The 26,359-nt window shown below is 37.1% G+C and overlaps 1 protein-coding gene across 6 annotated transcripts in view; it reads right to left on the bottom strand.

Annotated features, from left to right (window-relative positions):
• Positions 1–14,044, bottom strand: part of gra (granulito) — a 73,408-nt gene extending 59,364 nt beyond the window's left edge. The window contains exons 1-2 of one of the 6 annotated variants that reach the window (XR_005630758.1): positions 12,946–13,312; positions 7,864–7,937 (exon numbers count right to left, since the gene is read on the bottom strand). Coding sequence is in view for 5 of the 6 variants with exons in the window: in XM_039737449.1 (XP_039593383.1) it covers positions 7,864–7,930 (67 nt within the window). In the remaining variant the exon portion in view is untranslated. Of the gene's footprint in view, positions 1–7,863; positions 7,991–12,926; positions 13,313–13,986 lie in introns of those variants that run through there. The other 5 variants (XM_039737449.1, XM_039737447.1, XM_039737448.1 and 2 more) reach the window with 5 other exon arrangements.
• Positions 14,045–26,359: the final 12,315 nt, after the last annotated feature.

The following is a 26,359-nucleotide window of genomic DNA, read 5'->3' as shown; positions in this document are numbered from 1 at the left end:
ATAGCTTGCTTTGCTACTCACCATAAATTCCTCATCCTGATTCATCCTGAAGACTAAAGTAGTTGCTAGGTAAACATCACAGCACCTCTGTTCTCATCAATGAAGTAAAAAATTTCTCCTGAAACACTAATTGCATTTGCTTTGTCTAGTTTACATATAAAAGACATACAAAATATTAACTTATATACTATAAATCAGCCCATCACAGCCTGCATGCATGCTTATTCTTTAAACTTTTTTTTTTTTTTAAAAAAGAGCAGCAATCTGACAGCCGCAGGTGGAAATGACCCTAACTTGATCTTAAAGCATCTCTAGAAAGGACCTCTGCTCTTTCTTTTCAACATTTATTAATATGGTACTATAACATTATTACTTTGGGCCATTTTCATTAATGGGTGTAACTCACGTTTTATCACATTTGATTGCACCTTTTGCCTACTTGGTATTGCATGAAGATGTGACTGCAGTACTGACTCTAAGTACTATCAATACTGTATTCAAAAAAAATTTAAAAATACCATCATCGGTATGATGGTATTGACTTGGTACCAAAGTATTGGTTCTTTTGACATTTCTACTAAAGACAGTGTTTTGGTTTGTTAACTAAGTGGTAGCAGACTGATATAAATGGACAAGTAATGATACAGTGTATACTGTATGTGGGTGGGGGGGGAATCTATAATTTATAACATATAGAACAATCAAAAAAAAAAAAAAAGACTAGCTTGCTCTTCAAACTGAAAAATGCTGTTATCACGGTTGAAGACAAATTCATGAAAGGAACATCCTTGCATTTGATAAAACATACAAGTTAAACTGATGGATGATTATATGTTCTTTTCATTGAAGTTAACTGAAAATATACAGTACATCTACATCCGCTTAAGTCTGTTTGAATAGCTCCTCCCTTGCACCAGAATTGGGATCAGTTCCAGCAGCCCATAAGAAGGAACTGGACTACGTTCAATCTAACAGTTACTTTGTGACTGTGAAATGATTCCAATGATTTTAATCACTGCATAAAATTTAGAATTTTAGTATCAGTATCCTAATCTGAACCCACCATGGGACATGTACAGACAGACATATGGAAAACATTTTGTGTTGTCCCAGTGCCAATGAAGTGGGAATTCAGCACAACCCAGGATATTAGATCAGTTGCTCTCACATCATAAAACATTGAGACCTTTAGAGAGTAGTCCTAATACAGCTCTGGCCACTGGAGGCAGACTAACGTGATGCTTAGCAGTCTGCCTAGCAGCCTCATAAAGGTGTGTAGGGTTCTCTGAGCCTACTTCCACTTGCACAGTTAGGACGTTCTTTGATTTCTCAAGCAGCTCTACCACCATCACACCTCACAGAATAGGGAACAAGTTAAGGGCAATGAATTTTGATGCCCTCAGTCACCAGGCCCATGGGCTACCTGACCAACAGGAAGCAGTGTGACAGCTTGAGAGCAGAGTCTCAGAGATGGTGGTGTATTAACAATTGTCATGTGTGGGCAATGTCACTGTCGAATTATATATTCATCATTGCAGAAGGTCAAAAACTGAACTGGGCACCTGACTCAGAGAGCCAATAAAATCTAACTGGGAAGAGTTCACCACACCACAAAAGGTGAAGGTACAGTGGCAGGTAGAGAGAAGAGAAAAGCCAAGGAACAGCAGCAGAGGAAGACTGCAAAATTACAGGGGAAATGTAGTGATAATGGACTGAGACCAACTACACAAGGCTGATAGTGGACTTTGTCTTGCAGTGCAGTGAGAACCACCTACAGCTCAACATCAACAAAACAAAAGAGTTGGTCGTGAATTTCTATCATGTTAAGGAGCCACTGAGACCAGTCATCACCCAGTGGGAGGAAGTGGAGGTTTTGTACAGCTACAAGTACTTGGACCCCATATGAACAACACACTGGACTGGTGCGACAACACAATGATGCTCTTTAAGAAGAGTCATAATAGATTGTACTTCCCAAGGAGACTCCAGTCTTTTGACATGTACAACATGTCTAGTGTTGTTCTATGTGTTGGTATCCTGCAGAAGCAGCTTTAGTTCAAGTGAGGCAAAACTGCCCGATTAAACTTATCAGTAAGGATGGATCCATTAAAGGACCAACTCGACACTCTGGAGGCTATTAAGAAAAATAGGGGGGTAGCAAAACTGGATGCCATCATTTACTTTTCTACCCATCCCCTCCAGGGGGAGCTTTCTTGAAATACCGTTAGAAACATGCTTATATCTCTTTGGTACAATAAGCAGAGCCTCTGGGGATTTTTTCTGACCGCAATATTTCTCCCCAACGTCTCTTCTGTCACGCCAATCAGAAGCCAAAAAAACAAACTTCAAATTGTTACTTTTAAGCATAATTATTGTATTACAAATTTATTTTATGGTCTCATATTCTACTTTGAGTTGACAGAGTATTTTACTATGTCTTTTGTTTTGTTGTGGCATGCAAGTGAATTGTTCCCTTTTGGATCAAAAACGTAACCTAATCTATAGGATCTTGAAATTGGCAAAAAGCTTCAGATCAGCACATTTCTTCTTGAAAGATAAAGACAGAAATTCACAATAAACATCACAATGAGTAAACCTCAGTACTAAATTATCATGAAACCTGCTCAGAAAAGTTAAGCCACTACTTCAGTACAGCAGAGTGTACATGACAGTTCCACAATTCAAAATGTAGTTAGGCCAAGCCCAACCATAATATTTAGTATCTTAGCAGTAAAATAAAAAACTAGCACATTAGCGCAAGATAATTCCACAACAATGTAAGGAAAACTGCTTTGTCTGTATATACAGTTGAGATATGTAATATTTTTGTTTAATGCTAAAGATAGCTGAAAAGAGAAATTCCTTGATAAAACAGAACTGCTGCACGACACAGCAAACACCACAGAGGCTCACCAAATAAGATGCCAGAAATATTTCGCAAAGTAAAAAAAAAATTGTATCTGCGTTTAGAAAAATGGTAAATGGTTATCCCACAATATTTCATAAAAAGATGTTCTGGATAGGGGTGCACTGTAGATTATGATTTAACATTTATTTAATGGATTGTAGTATTGATTGAACTGTATTTTAGTTATTATAATATGATCTCGAAGGTTCAAATTGCATACTAAAAAAAACACAAAGGTTAAACATGCATTGTTCCTCCTTCCTCAAAGTTGTTAATTGGCAGTCAAAGCACCACGATCATTTGGCTTCACAATGTGAACTGATCCAACGGAGTTACACCCATATTCACCAATATAATACATACAATATATACAGGGTGGCGCACGAAAAACTGGACCGTCTCCGACCGGCTGGCTCGAGCTATTATACAGCAGCCCCAACTGTGCATTAGTAAGGAAGCTGTGAGCCAGATGATACAGACATGCGTGAAAGAGATCCGGAAGATGTATTCTCTGCAAAAGAGGATTGGAATAGTGGAGGCATGTGTGTCTACCAGTTCTTTTAAGGAAACGCGGAAGACTTTCGCAGAGAAGTTTCCTGGCATAAACCTACCAGCAAAGAGCAGTATTAATGAGTTGTTGAAGGAGTGGCGCAAGACTGGTTCAGTTGAAAACTGCAAAAAGAATTGGTCCTTGTCCATTCGTACTCCTGCGGTCGTAGCAGATATTCAGGAACGGATGGTCAGAAGCCCTAGGAAATCAACACGTATATTGGCACAACAAGTGAATGTATCACTCAGGTCTTGTCAAAAGAAGCCGTACAGAATGACTTGTGTCCAAGAACTGAAGGACAAGGAAAAACATGCATTTTTATTGCACGTGGCTCCTTCAAGCAACTGTGATTGGATTTTTGTATTGTATATCTTTTGTTTTCGTGTATGGGCTAAGAAATGCACGTTGACGGAGTCGGAGATGGTTCGGTTTTTCGTGTGCCACCTGATATTTAGGGCTTTTGTATTTAGTTTATTTTTAAATTACAATCCACAGTGTTCTCTTGAAAGTGTCAGTGTTTTGTGCAAAATAAGTGGATAATGAGAAAGGATATGATAATTAAGCATTGATGCTTCTGAAGCTTTATTTCAGAAAGAAAAAAAAAAGTAGTGCATGGTTGCTGCCAAGGTCCCCATTCTCTTTATTGAAATTGTATGATTGTACTCACTGCTGGCAGGTGCCCCTTCTAATCTTATATCACAACTCCAGTTGATTCAAAACTCTGCTGCAAGAGTCCTTACATGAACCAGCAAAAGTGAGCACATCACACCTATCCTGCTTCGCCTTCACTGGCTCCCTGTGTCTTACAGGATTGAATATAAAATTCTATTAATAACCTATAAAGCTTTAAATGGCCTTGCATCGGACTACATCAGTGACTTTTTAAAATCACTGTGCTCCTTTTCGCCTACTAAGGTCCTCTGATTCTGGTAATCTTGTTGTGCCTCACACTAACCTGCACTCTATGGGTGACAGGGCCTTATGCTCCATAGCACCCAGACTTTGGAATGCCATCACAAAATTAATTAGCTCAGCTGACTCCATTCATTCTTTTAAAAAACAACTTAAATCATCTATTTAAGAAGGCTTTTAACATAACATTCTGCCCTTTCTTTCAGTTTACCTCTATGTCCAGGTGCTCAGGATAATTTGTGTCTCTGTTATATCACAAATTAGGTTATTTGTTAGGTTTTTCTTTTAGTATTTTACTCTGATTTATTGTCTTTTATTCTGTTTCATTGTACTATTCAGGAAAACATTTCTACCAAATGTTACATATAACCTGCTGTTATTTTCTAAGACTCCAAAGTGCCTTGAGCATGGTAAAGGCACTATATAAATAAAATGTATTAATATTATTTATTATTACGATTATGTGAGAATAGCATCAAACCTGGTAGCCACTCTAGCAAGCTTAAATGAGCAAAGAGTAATAAAATCCATGGAATGGTTAACCCAGGAATTTTGGGTAGTACATGTGTGAAAGGAGATAATACCTCTCCTGGTTTATTTGATTAATATGGAATTAGTTTTTAAATTAAACTTAAATTTGCATTTTTTGCTTTTCATATTTATATTTAAAACACAAAAAAAACACACACCAGTTAATCCTCTCCATAGTTATCAATAGTAGCTAATTATTTGTTTACCCCTTAGCAGTACTGCATGAAAAACAAACTGCTTTCATTCTGTACATTAATGCATTCATTTGAATTCTACTTCACTAAACATGCTTTTCAATTCTGAAATTTATATAAAGTTAGTAGCAAGCTCCACAAGAGCACAACCAAAGTCAAAATTAAAATACATTCTGCCTTAAATACCAAATCACTAAGATTTCTAAGATTATAGCTAGTATTGGCTTAATTAATTCCCAATTCATCCAAGAAGAATATGCCTTTGTCCATACTTGAATGCCTACATCTCACTCTCAATAAGAAGTGCGTGTCAGATCTAAAAGTACCGCAATTAGCTTTCATTTTCAATCCTCTCTAAAATGTCCCAATATAAATAATCCTCCCTTTAAGAAGGTGGAGGTGCGCATGTGTGTAATAAATCATTCAAGAATAAGCAAGAATGGCATTTCACATACATGCATATATTGTACACAGAGAGCAACATAAAGAACCAGGACTTTTAACCAATTGGACTGGATCATTACATCATTAGTGGTTTAACAGTCATCTTCCAGGTTTAAACAGTGTGGCAAGGGGACCCTTTGCAATGAGAACCATTCTTCTTAAGTAACCCACCCACACCAAACATCTTCACTCAGAGTCTATTCTCTTCCACTGTCACCCATGCACCACTTTATTCAATCATCCTGTGCAGTGCCTTTTATTATGCATGCCCAAACCTGTTTCGACCTTTTTCTTTGTAACACAACAAAAACGTTCTACTAAACTTCAAATTTATCTTCCTGTCACTCCACAACACAACATATATCCATCTGATCAATTCCATTTGTATTCTTTCCACCTTACCCGCATGTTCCATATCCAACTCCCATACACTATACTACTCGTACCAGAGCTTTCATAAACCTTTTTCCCTATAATCATCTCCTATAATTTCTTCCATGTAGTTATCAGTCACACTTGCTATCACTGCACTTAAGTCACCCCAAGTAATAAGATCCCCCCTCTTTTTCCAGAACAATTCCACTGCTGGTGCTAAATTTATACTTACTACATCAGTATCCTGCACAAATAATGCTTGCACAAGCCACCATACTGACACACAATTCTGTTTTATGCAGCCATTTCAGAGAAACCCAGGCCAGTGTATAGATTGTTCAAACACCTATACTGCATACGTTACACATCCATGCACTGATCTTTCATATAAACAGCTTACAGATTTGGAATGGGAGTTATAAAGTTTGCAATTTCAGCTTTTTAACAACCAGTGATAGATCCAACATCACGTTTTCTTATTTTGCATGAGCTCAAATATTTGCCTGAAACATGTTCTACCGCTAGAAGTCAACTGACTGGAACATAACTCAGGGATGACTTTTGCTTCAGAACAGGAGAGACACAGGCTCTATGCGACTCTTTAGGCAAGAGCCATTAAATTGGATAAAGTGAAACTGCAACAATAGTCCCAAGCAAAAGGGTATTTCTGGCTACAGACAACATGGGTCAAATCAAACCATTCACATTTAGATCCAAAAAATAAGGACTTCCTAATTTTCCTGAATTAAAACACTTTACGTGTTTGTTAATAACCAGCTTAGTGTAAGGAAAATGAAGATTTAGAGAGATAAATGTAAATGTTATTCTATATGTTGTAGTAATTGGTTTGCCAAGAATTGCCTTTTACAGTGAAGAGCTTTTTTGATTAAAAAAAAAAATAAAAAAATGTTAGTTGTTAGAAAGACAAACTGTTATCTTGATCAGGTTACTTGAATAGGACAAAAAGTAGTTTAGCTTTGCATACAATAACGATAGTAAGTCAACAGTGTTATGTCCATTTTGTAAGCTGGAAAAAGAGATAAGCTGAAGCAGTAGAAACTATTTTTTGCACTGTTACGTTTGATTTTTTTTTATATAAAAAGGTAGCTAATCTAAATTCCCATTTCTTATTCACAAAAGAAATAATTTCACATACCGTATTACAAAAAAGCAGTGCACTAATAAAAAAAATAAAAAAAATCTGTTCCATTTCATTTAATAAAGTATTAAATCTTCATTAAGTGATGATTTCTCAGAACACAGTATCACAATTTTGTTTTATGTCTTAAGCATTATAAGCTGCAAAGCACTTACATCAGGCTATAACCAGACTCTTCAATTGAAACCTATTGATAAAAACTGATAATTATTGGGAAACTTTATTCACCAATGCATAAACAGGCATCTATTCAAATCCTTCTACTAGTCTGTTTCTACATATTTCATTAAAATTTAAAAAATTTGGAAACTTGATACACAATATTTAACCCATAGTAAAAACAAAACAACTTAATTTCGCATATTGCCAAATTTCACTTTATAGATAACAATGTTGCACTTTTATTTTACTATAAAAAGAGCTTTAAGTAATCAATTTATTGTAAGAAAAAAATATATTTTTTAAAAAAGTGCCAACAAGTGATACAATATATGAACATCTGCCTAAATTCAAATAATCTCAATGGTGAAATTGTTAACTCTTAATTACAGGATCTTGAGGCACAAAAGCCAATCTGGGCAGCATTGGGCACAACATATAAACCAAAGACAATGCTACATCATCATAAAGGCCAGTCAAACACACAAAGTCCAAACTCACAGACACTCATACCAGACCAACTTGGAGCAATCTATAAACCTAACATGGAATCCATATAAATACACAGAACTACACTAACATTAAATTGTTATATTAAAAGTATAGATTTTCATAAAATTCAAAGACTTACCACTTAACCGGCGCAATGGTTTTGCTGGCTTAAGTGCTTTATATATTCTTCTTTTAGGACCTTCCATTGCTCTGCTGGAACAAGTACTTCATATTAGTCCAAGTATTTAGGTCAATCCTGGGTCAAACTGAAAAAACAAACACCCTCCTCCATTATTTTTGAATAGAAGCCCAGATTCTGAAATTCTCTACAGCACCCCAGCAAGTACCAAAAAAACCAAGTAGATATTCGTAAAGTGCATATATAATAATTTAAGTGCAACATTGGTGAAATTAAATGTTTATTTTAGTTCCATTAAAATACTAAAGCCAATATAAAACAAATGATTAAAAGTATATCATCTATAAATTAGCCTGTAAAATGTATGCTCCATGATTAGGTATTTAGTTAAATAAATAAATAATTTAAGGCTAAATATAAACCAAAGAAGCAAATAGCCCTATCTCTAGATTGACTATAAATTGAAAGTACTTTTTTTATAATAAAAACAAAAAAAAAAAAAAAACACCCCAAACAAACGAAAAATAACAGGACTTTAAATGCAGTATCCGTGGCAGCCAAACACACCACAGTGGTATTGTAGTTAGCAATATGCTGCCTTAAAGATCCAGAAGTCGCTTTGCAAGACTCTGCACTCTCACATACCAGTATAGGACCAGTCACAAAGGAAAACAAACGTGCTGCATCAGCAGATAAAACATACCCTCTGTCAAAACTGTACATTTTTAACTGTATTTACATAAATAGGGAGTTCAAACCTGTATTAATTGCATTTACCATAAGGTGGTGATTTAATAGGTTTCTAATGCAATATCCAATTAGAAAAAAAAATGTATATCTGCAGTCATCCTTAAACTCATTTAATCCAAATAAAGGTCTAAGCCTCCCAAAACTATTCCAGCAGGGCCAGAGACAGTATGGAAAACCAGGGTCAATGTTCCAATCTACCACAGGGCCCACAGACACAGCCACGTTCACTCATGACCGGGCCAGTAGATGTGTTAGTTCAACTAACTTCCATGTCTTTTGGGACTAGGAGGAGAAGGGGTGTTTGTTGGGAACCCACACAGACAAGGAGAGAATACACAAACCTTACATATACAAGACTCATCCTTAGATGTACAGGGTGGTCCAGATCTAATTGTGCGGATCCAGATCGTCTGGATGACTATGATTTATGCGTGAACAATTCCAGGACAGTGCGAAGACGATTCTTCATGTCGTCAGTTCGCACACTTCTCGATGGTCCGGGATTTTTTACGTGATTTTCTATGTAATAGACTTAAGTTACAGCGCCATGAAAATTGCATAATTAGATCTGGACCACCCTATAGAATTCATGAGGCTGAAGCACTAGTCACCACACTTCTATTTTAACTCTTTGAGGGCTGAATATTTTTATGAAAAATTCAGTTTTCTGAAAATCACACAAAGCAAAGGTTTCCCACATAGATCAACATAAAATGTCTGTTGCTACATGCTGTGGCTGCTGTTGACGCATGTTAGTCATCTCTGAAGGCAGTGGCTGCATGGGGGCACCTCGTTGGCCAGCAGGAATTCACGATGGGTCGGCTGCCTGGCTGTCTTAGCACAGCAGGTGGGCAGTGGTGGCAGTCGCAATGTGACGCAATATGGTTTGTACCTCTTGTCATCATAAGCGGTGGTCCTCCCAGGCGAACGCTGCTGTAGGCATATCAGCTACACGAACGTGTTGAGCACCACGATGAGCTGGGGACCAATAGGCTGATGCTGGTACCTCACTTTCATTTTAGATATCCATCTCCATAGTCTGATTCAGCAATAATACATAAAACGTTCATGGAGTATTTTAATTTGCACATTCGCTCCTGTCTCTCACCAGATGTCAGTGCCATTTTAGAAGTTTGTTTGCTCTTCACTACTAACGCACGCGTAGGGAATCAAGGTTAAAACAAAGCTATGTAACGTTCCTTCTAGCAAAGAGAGTTGAACTAAAATGTAAGGGTGAGTTTTATTGCAGTTTACAGCCCATTGCCGTCCTCTACCCCTGAATTCCGACAATAGTTGACATCAGCCCTGAAAGAGTTAACTAGGATACGGACTCTGCAGCAGTTAATTTATCGATTTGTTTAACAGTGAGTTGGCTAGTTGACATTTTTGATTAATATGGTATTTCAGCAGTTCTTCAGTTCAGCAATATATTCTCTTAGACAATCAAGCCTGATTGCATCTGTTCACTACCAAATAATTACATAAGAGACTATTTTAGAACAAGACCGATTCTCCCCCCCAACCCCAAGAAAGAATACTTGATCGTTAATTCATGTTCCCAACCAGTTACATTTAATTGAAATGCAATTAACATACATTAAGAGGAAACGTATCAGCTAAATCTATCTATCTATACACATATAAAAACAATGTATGTTCCCTATACAAATCCTGCACCTTTTGACCAATCTTGATCAAATTTTGCACAGTAGCTCTCCAGGACCATATGGAAAAGACAGACTGCGTTAGAACTACCCCAACCATGTTACAGTTTGGATACCAGTACCACCTGCTTGCTTACAGCAAGTACAATATCCAAACAGACCAAATCCAAAGTAGCAGACAAAATGACCAGGACTTAACATAACTTACCTTGGTAATGCAACGTACTGCTTCTACTTGCTCGAATATAAAAAGTATTGTATGCTTTTTGCAGTGGAAGTGTTAATTGAGAGTCTTGACTGACAGTGGAAGTGCAGCACATCACAAATGAAAATCAAACAGCTGTTGCATAGCTCCTGCTTTGTCGGCTTTTCCTTGTAACTTAAGCACTATGAACCATCCACTTAGAACTAAGAAGAACAAATTCATTGATAGAGGCAGTGTGGACGTTAGATCAGACAACTAGCAATAACAGGGTCAACTCTTTTTTTTTTTTTTTAAATAAAATTAAAAAAAAAAAAAACAAAACACCTTTGCTTCCTTTCCTTAACCCATTCTACAGATATACAATACCCATGCAACACCCAGTGCTTTAGCTAGTGTAAAATAAAATATAGGCAATTTCAGACATTGTCATTGAAATATGACTATGATTGTTAGCTTTAAACAAGCTATATAGTTAGCTAACGTAACACTAGTACACCCAATCACATAACATTCTGAACCCCACTATACTCAATTCAGGGTCAGAGGGTGCCCTACTATCTTAACACAAGACACAACAAAGGCCCAGTCTCCCACACAAACAACCTAATGTGCAAGTCTGGTATTTTTTAAGGAAATTGGAGTACCTAAAGAAAAACTCAAAAATCTGATCTATGGGATTGAACAAAATGATGCTGGATTTGTGACGCAGCAATGTCAAAATATTGCATCACCATGCTCAGCTGCAAGTGACAAACACACATTAACTTCCATGTTTACTATTTCTACAAATGTCAAGGCTAAACATAAGATGATGCATGCATTTTTATCTTATTACTGGTGAAATGAGATGATGTTTTTAGTAAAAAGATGCTAGATAATGTAAACTTAATTTCCTCAATAAAATCAAAAGATACAACAGCAAATCATAATATGCCGAGACACTGTCTAAATTTCTCAATGAATCAACTGAACGAAGCCAATTAATGAGGCATGAATTCAGAGTAATTCAGGTTCCCTTATTCTTTTCTTTAAATTAATTAGTGTGTTTGCTCTTTTTCACAGTATATAATCAAACCAGTAACTGCTGCTGGAGATGGAGTTTATTTTAATAGATTAAACAATCTTTTTTTGGCATATTTGCTATGATTATTATTAAACTTGTTTAAATATTCATGTACTAGAACCATAAGGAGAAAAAAAACACATTAGAAAATGCTAACTTTGTTCAGAACCTACAACTTCCACTAAAACAATAGATTTGGTTGTTTCCTGTGGGAAACAGTACAAAAACTAATTGAAAAAAGACAATATTGATAGTGGAAAAGCGACCGTTTTTCCTTTTTATTTAATAGGTTTTCAGCAACACAGCATGACGCATTCATCACAGCAATCCTTTTCCAAATTATTAAAAAAACACCAACCACTTTCGAGAATTTACTGTGACAGCACGCAACCATTGAAGAGTTCCACTATTTACCCATCCACCCACTCTCAAACACTTATTCCAAATTAACGCCAATCGTGATTTTACTTGTTTGATTAAGACCAATTGGGCTCGCAGTCTTTGCTGCCGTATCAGAAATGAGGAAAATTTTCGGTTGCCTTTTGTTGAAAACAGACTTAATGCTGCAATCGTCATTTTCACATTTTTGTTTATTTTAATTTTCATGCTTGTCAACAATTTTATGCTTTTTAGTTACTATGTGGTTTTATTATCCAGCAATCAATTAACCTCGAATGGCAAAAAAGGGGAACATCCAATTAGCTTGGCACCATACCCACCTGAAAGTCTAATCAATAAACAGTTACTATATATATATATTATATATATATATATATATATATATATATATATATATATATCAAAGTTTAAATACTACTTAACAGTCTATTCGTCTAGAAAGATAAAAGGATAAGGAATATAATTTATGTCAGAGCGGAAAGACAACAGGTAGAACAAGCGGACTATCTAATGAAATTGTATTTTTCTACAACAAAAGTAAGCTTTCCGGTCGATTCCGAAGCCCCAAAAGTAGGCAAGTAAAGTTTACAAATTGCCGCGTTCACCTGAAGCGTTAAAAGTAAAATATCCTTTGATGCAAACAAAATATAGCAAAATCTAACAAAACATTAGGAAATAAAGATAAAACTTTTGCATGCATTGATGCGGTTACATACAAATTAGCGAAAGCGTCGGTTTTACGCCTCTCAACCTCCGTAAAACGTGAGGTGATCAAAGACATAATTAGAATATTAACTTTTGAAGTGGAGGAGCGTTATACATCATTTGGAAACATGTCAGCATTTCAAAAAGTCTGACAATCCTGCCCCAAACGCTGATGCAGCTAATGACATTCTTCAGTGATGACAGGACACATACCACTTCCAAAAAGGCACGCGTACGAAGCAAAATAAACCCACACAGTAAGCACAACCGCCAGTACCTCGCGAAAAAGCCACTACCTGTTGAAAACTGATGGAGGAGCGGAGCAGCAAGTGAGATTGGAAAGCAGCAGCGCCGCTGCCGCTCGCAGGTACTCGTAGCCTCGGGTCGTGGTCAGCGGAGCCACGCCCAACGCCGCCCTTCCGCTTTGCGCCAAGGTAAGCTTCCGTTTGTCCTCTCCGGTAGGTCAATCTTGTGTGTAATCGGAACCATTGGCAGTGATTTAAATTTTTTTAAATAGTAACTAATAATGGTAACACATCGTCGTATATCGCTGAAATTACGACTTCATTGGTTTTTACTATGTAATGTGTAAAGGGACGACAAAACCTTCAACATCAACATCTTTTTAAATAAAGGAACAGTTGAAATCATATACGGACAATGATTACTTAACCAAAAAATAAGCAACTGCATAGGTTAAAAGTTTAGTATTACACAAATGGATAGTCAAATTTTTCAGCCTTCTCTTTAGGGTCGAAAAATAAACCCCACCTTTCCATTTGTTTAGCCAATATAAAGTGTCACCTGTGCTGAAGAAGTAATATCAACCAGGGATGAGTTACCAAACGAATCAATAGCAGCGGGAGCGCCTATAAAAACGGCAACTGACAATCGCACGTGCTTTTTCCAACTAGTGCTGCAAAAGACAAGCAGTCCTTCTAGCACAGCGAGCCTTCTCGAAGAGCCACGTAAAGATTAGAGAATCCAGCCATTGCACTACAATATATTCTCAGTGTATAAAGTTAGCTTTTACCATCATTTCTATAAATACAATGTGACATGGCCAATGGAAATGTTCCAATTTATAATGTCACTTCTTTGAATTGCAGGGAGCCTCCAGCATCTCTCAGTCAATGATACAAATGTGTCTCGTGCTTACATGTTGTTGTATTCACTCTGCCTTTGATATATTGTAATAATAACATGGAAGCCAACCTGCAGATTGAAATGTTAAACTACAACAGCGAAACGTGTAGAATGTACAGATAAGCCCAGCTTACTTTAGAAGGTTTTAAGAAAGTGTCGTGGCGAAAAATTGCCACCAAGAGGCTTTTTACCTGAAAATGAAGGCTATTAGGACTCAGGATAGGCAAACAGTTTTAAAGCTTTACTGCAATAGAACAACACAAATAATAACACAGACTCAACCCAATACGGCCAAATTGAGCTGAGCCCCATACAGTTCAGCAATCGAAGTTTATATAACAATTTCTTATCACTCCGACCTCGCTCAATTAGCTCATTTGCTGTTTTATTCTGACTCCCTTCAACACCTGTCCGGCCAATTTCTCGAGTTCTCATGGGAACCATCATTATCTCCTAACTTTCCGTGCAGCTGGCGTCTGTTATTTCACTGTCTATTGTCCTCTTTTCAGTTTCTGTTTTGCTTATTTCTTTCTCTGGCCAAGGCCAGTACAGACGTTCTTCTTCCTTTTATGGGCTTTCCTCTCGTCACTTCCTCTTTCTCGGACTTTCGAGCCGGTTTGTCTGATGCCTAACGCTAAGCTTTAATTAAAAAGAAATATGGCAAATGCCTTTATTTAATCATTTGCTCGGCATGCTTGACTTGCCTTAATTTCTGCGCTAAAGTTAATTTCTAATATAGTCTTCTATATTTATTTATGCTAGCGCCTGTATATACTAATTTTACTTTCATGCATTACATCATTGTGACTTTGTTTATAGCAAAAGCCTTTTGCTGTCTTTTTGCTGATTCACCAATCCAGCTGCTTTCTCACATGTCTACCAAGGCCACCTTGTTCTTAGCTTCCTATCTTGTCCACACAGGTGTACGGCCAGTTTCTATGCCTCATTCCTGTTCTGCCCTTTTCCACACTAGCAATTCTGCCGCAAGCTTTAAAATATAATGCAATATGACTGATTTTTTTAGTTAACCATTTGCTTGACTTATCTTATTTGCTTGACATTCTAATTTATGCTTAATCTAATGTTTCAGAAGCTTTTATTACTTTTTATGCCAATCTGCTATTTATGCTAATATATACATTTTTTCTCTTCCATAAAATGTTACGTGGGGAATGTTTTAGTTTTTAAATTCAGGTGATTTTGTTTTGTTTTGATGTGTTAATTATTTTTGGTTGTTTCAGTGATACTTTGAATAAAGTGAATGACTTCAGAATGGCGGTTATATTTTACAAAAGTAATGAAAGAAATGTCAGAACTTAAACAAAGAAAAGACTTTTGTGAGAGTTTTAGGACCCACAATATCATGTTAAAAAAAAATTAGGAGGATGAAGTCCTGGGTTTAAATTGTCCTTCATTATGTGTTTTAGATTCCTAATAATCTACTGAAAGACTAATAACAATTTTTGTATGCCTACTGTCTTTAACGTACCCAACAAATTTGCTTATGTTAAACCTTTAAAAATTGTCTACTCCTCAGTGCATTTGTTCTCTGGGGCGTCCTGTTTGTCCTACCACTATAGTCACACCACTATAGCTTTTGTTACATTGTTGACCGTTTTTACATATTTTTAATTAAGAGCTGTATCAGAAAGGGCCAGGGTGTCTACTGACTTACTGATGTTCTTGTTTCTTGGGAAAATTCCTTTATGTTCTATATGTCTGGGTGCTAATTTATTTTTCTGTTACAGATATTTTCACTTCTGATGCTCCATGTATAAAAGTTACTACTAAGATTTGTCTTCCCATATTGCCATACAGATGTGTTATGTTGCTGTGTTGCATACATAATTTCTAAAAATATGCTTCCCTCTTTATCTGTAAAAATAATACATTTTTTTTTTTATTTAGATAGATACTTTATTAATCCCAAGGGGAAATTCACTCCAGCAGCAGCATACTTGATAACAAAAACAATATTAAAGAGTGATAAAAATGCAGGTATAACAGACAATAACTTTGTATAATGTTAACGTTTACCCCAAAAACCCGGGTGGAATTGAAGTGTCACATAGTGTGGGGGAGGCACGATCTCCTCAGTCTGTCAGTGGAGCAGGACAGTGACACCAGTCTGTCACTGAAGCTGCTCCTCTGTCTGTAGATGGTACTATTCAGTGGATGCAGTGGATTCTCCATGATTGACAGGAGTCTGCCCAGCGCCCGTCGCTCTGCCACGGATGCCAAACTGTCCAGTTCCGTGCCTAAAATAGAGCCTGCCTTCCTCACCAGTTTGTCCAGGTGTGAGGTGTCTTTAGGCTACCTCCCCAGCACTCCACTGTGTAAAAGAGGGTGCTCACCACAACCGTCTGATAGAACATCTGCGGCATCTTATTGCAGATGTTGAAATACGCCAGCCTTCTAAGGAAGTATAGTTGGCTCTGTCCTCTCTTGCACAGAGCATCAGTATTGGCAGTCCAGTCCAATTTATCATCCAGCTGCACTTCCAGATATTTATAAGTGTGCACCCTTTGCACACAGTCACCTCTGATGATCACGAGGTCCATGAGGGGCCTGGTCCTCCTAAAATCCACCACCAGATCTTTGGTTTTGCTGGTGTTCAGTTGTAGGTGGTTTGAGTCACACCATTTAACAAGGTCCTTGATTAGGTTCCAATACTCCTCCTCCTGCCCACTGCTGGTGCAGCCTACGATAGCAGTGTCATCAGCGAACTTTTGCAAGTGGCAGGACTCCGAGTTGTATTGGAAGTCCGATGTATATATGTAGTCTGAATAGAACTGGAGAAAGTACAGTCCCCTGTGGTGCTCCTGTGTTGCTGACCACAATGTCAGACCTGCAGTTTCCGAGATGCACATACTGAGGTCTGTCTGTAAGATAGTTCACGATCCATGCCACCAGGTATGAATCTACTCCCATCTCTGTCAGCTTGTCCCTAAGGAGCAGAGGTTGGATGGTATTGAAGGTGCTAGAGAAGTCCAGAAACATAATTCTTATGGCACCACTGCTTCTGTCCAAGTGGGAGAGGGATCGGTGTAGCATATAGATGATGGCATCCTCTGCTCCCACCTTCTTCTGGTATGTGAACTGCAGAGGGTCGAGGCCATGATGGACTTGTGGCCTCAGTTGGTGAAGCAGCAGCCGCTCCATGGTCTTCATCACATGTGACGTCAGAGCGACAGACCGGAAGTCATTCAGCTCACTAGGACGTGATACCTTTGGAACTGGGATTATGCAAGATGTTTTCCAAAGCCTCAAGACTCTCCCCTGTTCCAGACTCAGGTTGAAGATGTGCTGTAGAGGACTCCCCAGCTCCAACGCACAGGCCTTCAGCTGTCATGGCGATACTCCATCTGGACCCACTGCTTTGCTGGCACAAAGTCTCAGCTCTCTGCTTACCTGGGCTGCTGTAATTGTGGGTGGGGATGTCTCTCCTATGCTAGTATCAGCAGAAGGATGAGTGGAAGGTGCAGTACTCCAAGGCGAGAGTGGGTTAGGGTGGTCAAACCTGTTAAAGAAGTTGTTCATTAGGTTACTCTCTCCACGTCTCTCTTGATGGTGGCACCCCGCTTTGAGCTGCAGCCAGTGATGATCTTCATCCCATCCCACACTTCCTTCATGCTGTTATTCTGCAATTTCTGCTCCAGCTTTCTCCTGTACTGCTCTTTCGCCGTCCTGAGCTGAACTCGGAGTTCCTTCTGCACGCACTTGAGCTCATGCTGATCACCGTCTTTAAAAGCCCTTTTCTTCTGGTTCAAAAGGCCTTTGATGTCGCTTGTAATCCATGGCTTGTTGTTAGCATAGCAGCGTACTGTTCTTGCTGGAACTACAATGTCCATACAGAAGTTGATGTAGTCAGTAGTGCAGTCAACAACCTCCTCAATGTTCTCACTATATGATCCCTGAAGGATATCCCAGTCCATAGTTCCAAAGCAGTCTCTCAGAGTCTGCTCTGCCTCAGGGGACCACTTCCTTTTCTACTTACCCCTTAAGACATTGCTATTTGGACATCCCTTCAGAACAGTGGAAAAGAAATGCACTTACTTATAGGGAATCCCCTATCATAGCTACATTTTGGTCCAGCATTGCCTCTTTTCTGTCTTCCAGTTGTGCCGTCCCCATTGGTTCATCACCTCTCTTCTTCTTGGGAGCTCAGGTGTCTGCACCCTTTTCGTAATTAAAACCACATGGATCTTGATCCTACAAAAGAAAAAGCATTAGATTATTTAGCATGTTCTGACTCAAACAGGTTTTTATTCTTTGTAGGGTAGAAAATTCCCTTTCACATTCAGTTGTACTCACAGGTATGAACTGGCCACTTGCAGCTAGTTTTGCTAAATTTGGAAAAGACCGTTTATCCTTAAATGTTGTTGCTGATTTTAGCAATATTTGTTTTAGATTTAGATTTGTGTAAGTCTGTCATTTAGTAATTTTTGATGCAAAAACCCATTCTTGTTTAGTGCAGTCATAGTTTAAAACTACAGGACTGCCATTTTTAGAATAATAATCAAAAAGAATCTTGGCACCTTAACTTTTATCATGACTTTCAGCACTGAGAAGCCTAGAAAAGGAGGAAATGATTGGCATAACAGGAAATCTTGCACCTAGGTGGTTAGCAACTGTGCTTATGTACTTACCATAAATTGTATGCTTGAATGAAGTAACATTAGCATTTGAATTATCAATGTGAAGGTCTGATCATTCATCTATAAGATGTTGTTGAAGATTTTGAAAATGTCTGCCGGGGTGCTCTTCAATTCCAAAATGGATGATTATCTGGCTTGTAAGATTGGCTCTATTACTGTTAAGTCAAAATCTTGCTTTTGCCATACCCGAGACAAATTAGACAATAAAGGCAATATATTTTAAAGCATTGTCTGTGAAGAAGTAAAATTGTATGTTTTAGTATGTCTGTTGAAATCTTTAGCTGTAATATCAATATGTTTAATGGCTTCACTTTCAAATTCAGGTATACTGTAATACTTGTCACTCATTTGTGACCAGGGATCCACTTCCAGGCTTTGCTGAGGTCAGTAATACCACTTCGGGGCAAGAGGGGGCTCTGTTGCCAACTGTACCTTCTGTTCCACTGGGAAAACATTCAATGATAGCACTCAATTTTGTCCATGACGCCCTGAGCAGGCCCCACCTCCACCCCTTATATTGGGATGTCATAAAAAGGGACGGCCCTGGAATGTGGTTTCTCACTTGTGACCAGGACTTGAGTCCAAACAAGCTCAAAGCAAGAACCAAGAGAATACAAAACTGACAGAGACTTCTGTATAGGCTATTTTTTTTTTATTCAGCATCCTTTTTGTTTTGTTTTTTGTATCAGTTAAACAGGGATTTCTGGGTTGGTACTCCTACAATTCATGCTGTTATGAACTGGTTCCCCACTGCTGATCTGTGCTGCCAAGTAATGACATAGAAATCTAGTGTCACAAGCTATCTTGATGAAAGAATTTTGGAGGAAGAAAAACAGTTAAAGTATTGTTAAATTTCACTAAATAAGGAACTTCAGCAGCTGTTTAGGCATTAGCAAGAGTAAGTTGGTGGTTTTACACAACGACAGGTGACCATAAGTTTGAACTTTCTGTCTTTGAGCAGTTTTGCAACTCCCTTTTGTTTTCCAATTGTAATATCTCCTCCATCCTAGGCCAACCATATTAAGCATTTTTAGACCTACACCGTCAGGGGTTTCAATTAGTGTATTAGTTATAGTCTTGGCTTTGCCATCGGTCAAAATGCAGGTTGCTACAAAACAAACCATAACATCTTTATTTAGTTAACTAGTATAATAATGTATACAATCAGTTGGTTTAAAACCTTGGTGTTTGTAGTTTCTTTACACAGAACACCACAATATTTTTTCAGTATTATAGCATTATAAGCAATATTTAGATGAATTCTTTTCATTTCAAATAAACTGTGCAGAAGGTAATCTACCACAGTGTCTCTGTTGGAAACCAACAATTCTGAAGTAGACTGGGTAACTTCAACACCAGGCTTAGATGTTTTGTGTCTTTTAGAATATTAAATAGTGTGATTTTCTGAGTTAACCTTTTACTTCCTGTTCTGCCTTGCAGAATAGCTGTCTGTTATTCAAAGGAATGTTAACATAACTTTGTGAATTTTCATGTAAATAATTGTAAGGAAGTGGAAATAAAATTACAGGAATTCAGTGGTTAGACAGCAAGCTAGACGAATAGTCAGTGTTTGTTAATCCCATCAAAGCAAAGCCTGTAAATTTTATTTTAAATTAACTGGATACGTCTATGTAGTGAAGTTATATTTTTTTATTGCAAATCAGTAATTATTTGTAATTTGCTTCTTTTCAGTTTCACTGTAACTTCATAAAATCAAAATAAAATTGGAGCAAGGCAGTATCTCCTGACTCTGAGTCTTTTGTGAAGTAGAATTTGGCTGCTGTTTAGTTTCTGGTTCAAAAACCAAAGATGAGAATAGTACACTCCCTATGCCTTAAAATGATAGTAAAATTACTCACACTACTAATAATTTTTAGCAATTACTTTGAACCTCTTTCCTAGGGCAGCAAATTGTTTTCTCTCTCACTAGGATAATCTTAATTTAGAGGTCCTACTGTCTCCTTTAATGACTCTCAAGGACTATTTGGAATTCCTTTCTGTTCAGACCTTTCTATGGAATTTTTTTTATAATTTTGTTTTTAATTTGCAGCCCTCTGTCCTCACCCATGGGGCCTCCACACTCCTTTCCTAACACCTGTAAATTCGCCAGTGCTTTTCAATGGGAAATGATGAAATTTTAAACATATGTAGAACATGGTACATAACACAATGAAAACTGAAAATTTTCCAACAAATTTCCTTGAATAATAAGTACATCAAATTGCAACAAATTGGTCCACTGACAGCAAGTTTTGTTTTCATGCAGGTAGACAGACAGATGGGCACACATGGCAATCACAGCTAATGCTTTTAAAATTATATGTAAATGTTCCTAAAAAAGACTTATCTCTGAACAAGCATGAGTGGTTTAAGGCCGCATTCACCCTTAAACTAAAAGTAAAAAATCAAATTAATTTTGTGAGTAATATAAATCTGATGTGATTTTGTACATCTACTGTATATCTCATGAATGTGCCCTATAAACAGAAGATTAATAACCTACCCTCTATAAGGGTGGAACAAAAGCTTTATATTCATCAAAAATGTCAATCTCCAGTTTTTTATGGATCTCAACATTTTAGGGTCCCCTGATACTGAAAACATGGATATCTCGATGATGGGTATGTGTCTGTGTGTCACAGTTTAAGGACAGTCTAGAGCTAAAACTGCTGGATGGAAAAATACCAAACTCTAAGCTTAAGCCTGTTTTGAGATAACAATGTGCTGATTAGTTTTTGAGCCAAATCGTGCAAGAGAAAGAGGCACTTTATAGGGACCTTCAAATACCGTAATTCTGCAATTAATTATAAATTCTTCTCGTCAATTGTTATCGTAATGACCTATTTTATGCTCAAAATGATCTGCATCAGAGTGGTAAATAATTATTGAAATGTTATAGAATAGTTTGGTTAACTCGGTTCCTAGAATGCAAAGCCTACTGACGCTCACGTCTGAATTGTTTTTAGATAGACAGATAGATGCAATATCATTCACATTGTTTCTGTATAGGATGTATGCTAATTTGTCAAATCACACTGCTGACACAGAAGATAAATATAAAATGGAAAATCATAGTTGTTGCTTTGAACATAGTTGTCACTGCAGTATCTGTTCTTGTGGACACGACAGGGATGGAAACACTGGTAGCAATGAAACATTAAGGCTTTGGCTGTGAAATGAAAGCAGTGTAAATCTTTTCTGAAAAGTTAACATCCATGTTGTTTATTGCTGCTCACACAGACTTATTTTGTTTTTAAAAATCAAATCCAACTTGACTTCAAACTAGCATGGTTTAACAAAGGTATAGTTGCTACCAATAACACAGTGGCATTCATGAAAGGGAATAACAATCCTAAACAAAAAAATAATAATAATAATAAATCCACAAATTAAAGTAAACAGATCAGGACACATTCATAACTAGCATTATTAAAAATAAGCAATAAGTAAATCATAAATATAACTAATAAAAAAACCAAACACAATGAGCCCAGGCCTATATTAATGGGATCCTGACAAATTGGTGAGTTTCCTTCATTATACTCTTTTTTTTCCTTTTATGCTTTTTATAAGCTGGTTTCTAGAATGGTGAGTTCTAAAGCATTTAATTGTCATACAATTATCTCCCTGCAGCACCATCTGTCATGAGTTATGCCTTACTGAGGATGTGGATTCAGCTAGAAAGTACAGTATTAAGAATAAGGACCTTACTTTGGAAGTGTGTTATAGACCCCCGAATGCAGACAGTACTTTCAATGTGCATCTTTTTTTTAAATATTAAAAAAGTAACTTTACAAGTGGATAATATCATTTTAATTGCCCAAGTAGTACCCTACAAATAGGTGTTTTTAGATGTAATTTGTACTTGTTTTTTAACACAATATGTTAAAACACCAATGAGAGGGGAAGACTGTCTTGATTTAGTATTTTGTAGTAACCAGGATAGAATGCAGGGCATAGAGGTGATGAGCATAATATAATACATTTGACAGTGTTTTGGTAGAATACAGATGCAAAGACTAAAACTGTTAAGTTTTACTTCAGTAGGGCACATTTTGAGCAGATACAGCCAAGTCTAAAATGAATAAACTGGGAAATGCATTTAAATGTGGAGACAGTCAAGGAACAAAAGAGGGGGTTTTAAAATGTTTCATATATGACGCAGGACAAATTCATTCAAAAATTTGCAGGCAGAATGAAAAATATCCAAGTCATGGAGTATGCTCTGAAGTCCAGTTAAATCATCATTAAGAAATGTAAAGAGTATGGCATAGCTGTAAATCTGCCCTAGAGCAGGCCATCCACAAAAGCGGAGTGATTGTGCAAGAAGACGACTAGTGAGGGAGGCCAACAAAACACGTAGGAGAACCCTGAGGGATTTGCAAGCTATAGTGGTAAGTTTGGAGAGACCGTGCATACAACAGCTGTTGCAGATGTATAGGAATCTTTTCACCTGTCACAGCTTTATGGAAAACTGGCAGCAAGAAAGCCACTGTTAAAAAAATGCACACAACATCTTGGTCAAAGTTTGCTAAACAGTGCATGAGAGAATATGAAGTCAGCTGAAAAAATGTTCTATAGTCTGATGAGACCAAAATTGAGCTTTTTGACCACCAGACTAAATGCCATTTTTTTTTTTCATAAGCGAAAAGCAACACATTATCAGAAATATTAGCCTCAACAAGAGCATGGTGTTGGCAGCATCCTGCTGTGGGGATGCCTGGAAGGCTTGTGAGGGTGCAGGCTAAAATTGATGCAACAAAATACAGGAAAATCCTGGATTTTCCTGCAAGAAGTCTGAACCTTAGGAAAAGATTTGTTTTATAACAAGACAGCGAACTCGAGCATAAATGTAAAGCTATAGCTACAAAGGAATGGCTTAATAACAAGAATGTTAATGTCTTGGAATGTGTGAGTGAGAGGCCAGGCCTCAATCCATTTGAGAATTTGTGGCTGGACTTGAAAAAGGATGTTCACTCAAAATCTCCATGCAACCTGACAAAATCTGATCCACTTTGAAAAAAATGCAAACTGCAATGTCCAGGTGTGGAAAGGTGATAAAGACCTCGCCACACAGACTCAAGACTTTAATTGCTGGCAAAGGTGCATCTACTAAATTCAGTCTTGAAGGGATTGAATCCTTATGTGATCAGATATTTCATAGTTTATATTTGTAATTAATTTAGGCCACTTTGAAGAGATCTGTTTTCACTTTGACATTGAAGAGGCTTTCAGTGTCAGAAAACCAAAATAAATCACTGTGACTCAATGTTGCAGAAGAAAAAAAATGTGAAAATTTAGTTTATACACAGTATGTACCCTTTCATCTAGAAACAATTGCATTTTTACTTCCCAGTACTGACTGGTAACTTTGACTGTCTCATATTTCTAGTCCAGAATTGCCTATGTTGTTTATGTTCTCTCCTTATGTACACATGGATTTTCTGTAGGAATTCATATTATCCTAAACAACATTCTAATAGCCTGTGATAAAGGAAATTCCACAGTAATAAGTTGATAGATATAATCACAGCATCTGATACCACTGACAATTGTATTATGAAAGCTAGAAAATTAAATTAATATTTATTAAATTGATTTCAGTATGTACAGAAATGTGGTAACAGTACTCCATTTATCAAAGTTAATTATGGCACCCCATAAGACTCGGTACTCAAACCTTTACTGTGTTCACTTCACATAATTCCATTGACAACTATCATTAGAAACGTAACATTAATTTTCACTCATATGCAGATGACACCTAATTAAACCTTTCTTTTTGACGAAATAAAGTTTCATCAGTGGTACCCTTAATTAATTGTGTCAGTGAGTTAAAGGAATAGATTGATGAGAACGTCTGGTCTCTGAATACAGGAAAAAAACAAATATTTATTGGGGTAATGATGGTGACCACATCAACACTCGGTCCCTTTTTAACTAGGTTGAACTCTCCATTAGTTTTACTAATTCAACACACAATTTAGGGGATATCTTTGACACTTGCATGTCTTTTCAAAAATAAATTACAAAGCTATCTAAAACATGTTTTTTCTATTTGAAAAATATTGAAAAAATACGACTTCTAAGTATGCAGGATGCAGAGAAATTAATTTATGCATTTCTTTCTTGTTGGATTAACTACTACAATACATTATTCACTGGCTGTTAAAATCATTTCTTATGCAGCTTTCACTTATATTAAAATGTTGCTGCAAGAATCATTACAAGAACAAGAAAGTATGAAAACATAACTCTGGTTCTCATTTCCTTACACTGCCTATCAGTTAAGCATAGAACTGATTTTAAAAACTTCCTTTAATATATAAAGCCTTAAAGGCCCTTCATACTAATCTGAATTTATCACTTTTTACAAACCAGAGTGCGTATTAAAATCTTAGGATGTTGGCCTAAGGTTTCTAAAAATTAATAACAGTGGATTGAGTAGTAATTTTCTCAAGCTAAATAAAGAAAAAAATGAAATTTTAGTGATTGGCAATAATGGATATAATGAGGTTATTAGAAATAAACTTGATGCAATAGGATTAAAAGTCAAGACAGAGGTAAAGAATTTAGGGGTAACTGTTGACCGTGACCTGAATTTTAAATCGCATATTAATCAGACCACTAGGACAGCATTTTTTCACTTAAGAAATATAGCAAAAGTTAGATCTCCTATATCACTGAAAGATGCTGAGAAATTAGTTCACGCGTTTGTTTTCAGTAGACTAGATTACTGTAACGCAATCCTCTCAGGAATACCCAAAAAAGACATAAATCATTTGCAACGAGTGCAAAATGCAGCTGCTAGAATCCTGACTTGGAAAAGAAAATCCGAACACATTTCTCCAGTTTTGATGTCACTACACTGGTTACCTGTGTCATTCAGAATTGACTTTAAAATACTGCTTATGGTTTACAAAGCCTTAATAATCTCGCTCCATCTTATATATCGGAGTGTCTGACATCTTATATTCCAAATCATAACCTTAGATACTCAAATGAGTGTCTCCTTAGAATTCCAAGAACAAAACTTAAAAGAAGTGGTGAGGCGGTCTTCTGCTGTTATGCACCTAAAATCTGGAATAGCCTGCCAATAGGAATTCGCCAGACTGATACGGTGGAGCACTTTAAAAAACACATTACTTTTACATGGTTTTCTCATAACTTCATTTTAACTTAATCCTGATGCTCTGCATAGTCAATTAATTATCATTACTATTCATGGTGGCTCCAAAATTCGTACTAACCCTTGCTCTCTCTTCTGTTCTTTTTCTGGCTTTCTGTGGTGGTGATCTGCGCCACCACCACCTAATCAAAGCACCATGATGTCCCTACATTGGTGGAATAAAGGCCAGAAGTCCACGTGACCGTCATCATCAAGTCCTTCCATGAGAGCCCTGAATACAATGAGGACTGATCATTTGTGTTAGGTAGAATGCCTAGAGGGGGCTTGGCGGTCCAATGGCCAGGAACCCCTGCAGATTTTATTTTTTCTCCAGCCTTCTGGAGTTTTTTTTTTTCAGTTTTTTTCTGTCCTACCTGGCCATCGGACCTTACTTTTATTTTACGTTAATTAGTGATCTTTCTTCATCATGTAAAACACTTTGAGCTGCATTATTTGTGTGAAAATGTGCTATATAAATAAATGTTGTTGTTGGGAGGTTGAGCTTTTAGTTGCAGGGCCCTGAAGCTGTGCCTGCTTATGTAAAAGATGCCCCTCTAGGAAGAAGACTCAATACTTTAGCCTGGCATATTCGGATATGAGCTGCTGATTAGCTGTGCATACTAAATCTGTTAGTCATTTGTGCAAAAATGCAATTGTCTTTTAATACAATATTTAAGTAAGAAATGCAATATTTTAATTACTAATCCTCCTCTATTCTGTTACTCATCTCTGTAACTT

The sequence above is a fragment of the Polypterus senegalus genome, chromosome 15, assembly GCF_016835505.1.
Source record: "Polypterus senegalus isolate Bchr_013 chromosome 15, ASM1683550v1, whole genome shotgun sequence".
NCBI lineage: Eukaryota > Metazoa > Chordata > Cladistia > Polypteriformes > Polypteridae > Polypterus > Polypterus senegalus.
Note: the sequence above shows the minus strand (reverse complement) of the source record. Positions and strands in the feature narration are given on the sequence as shown.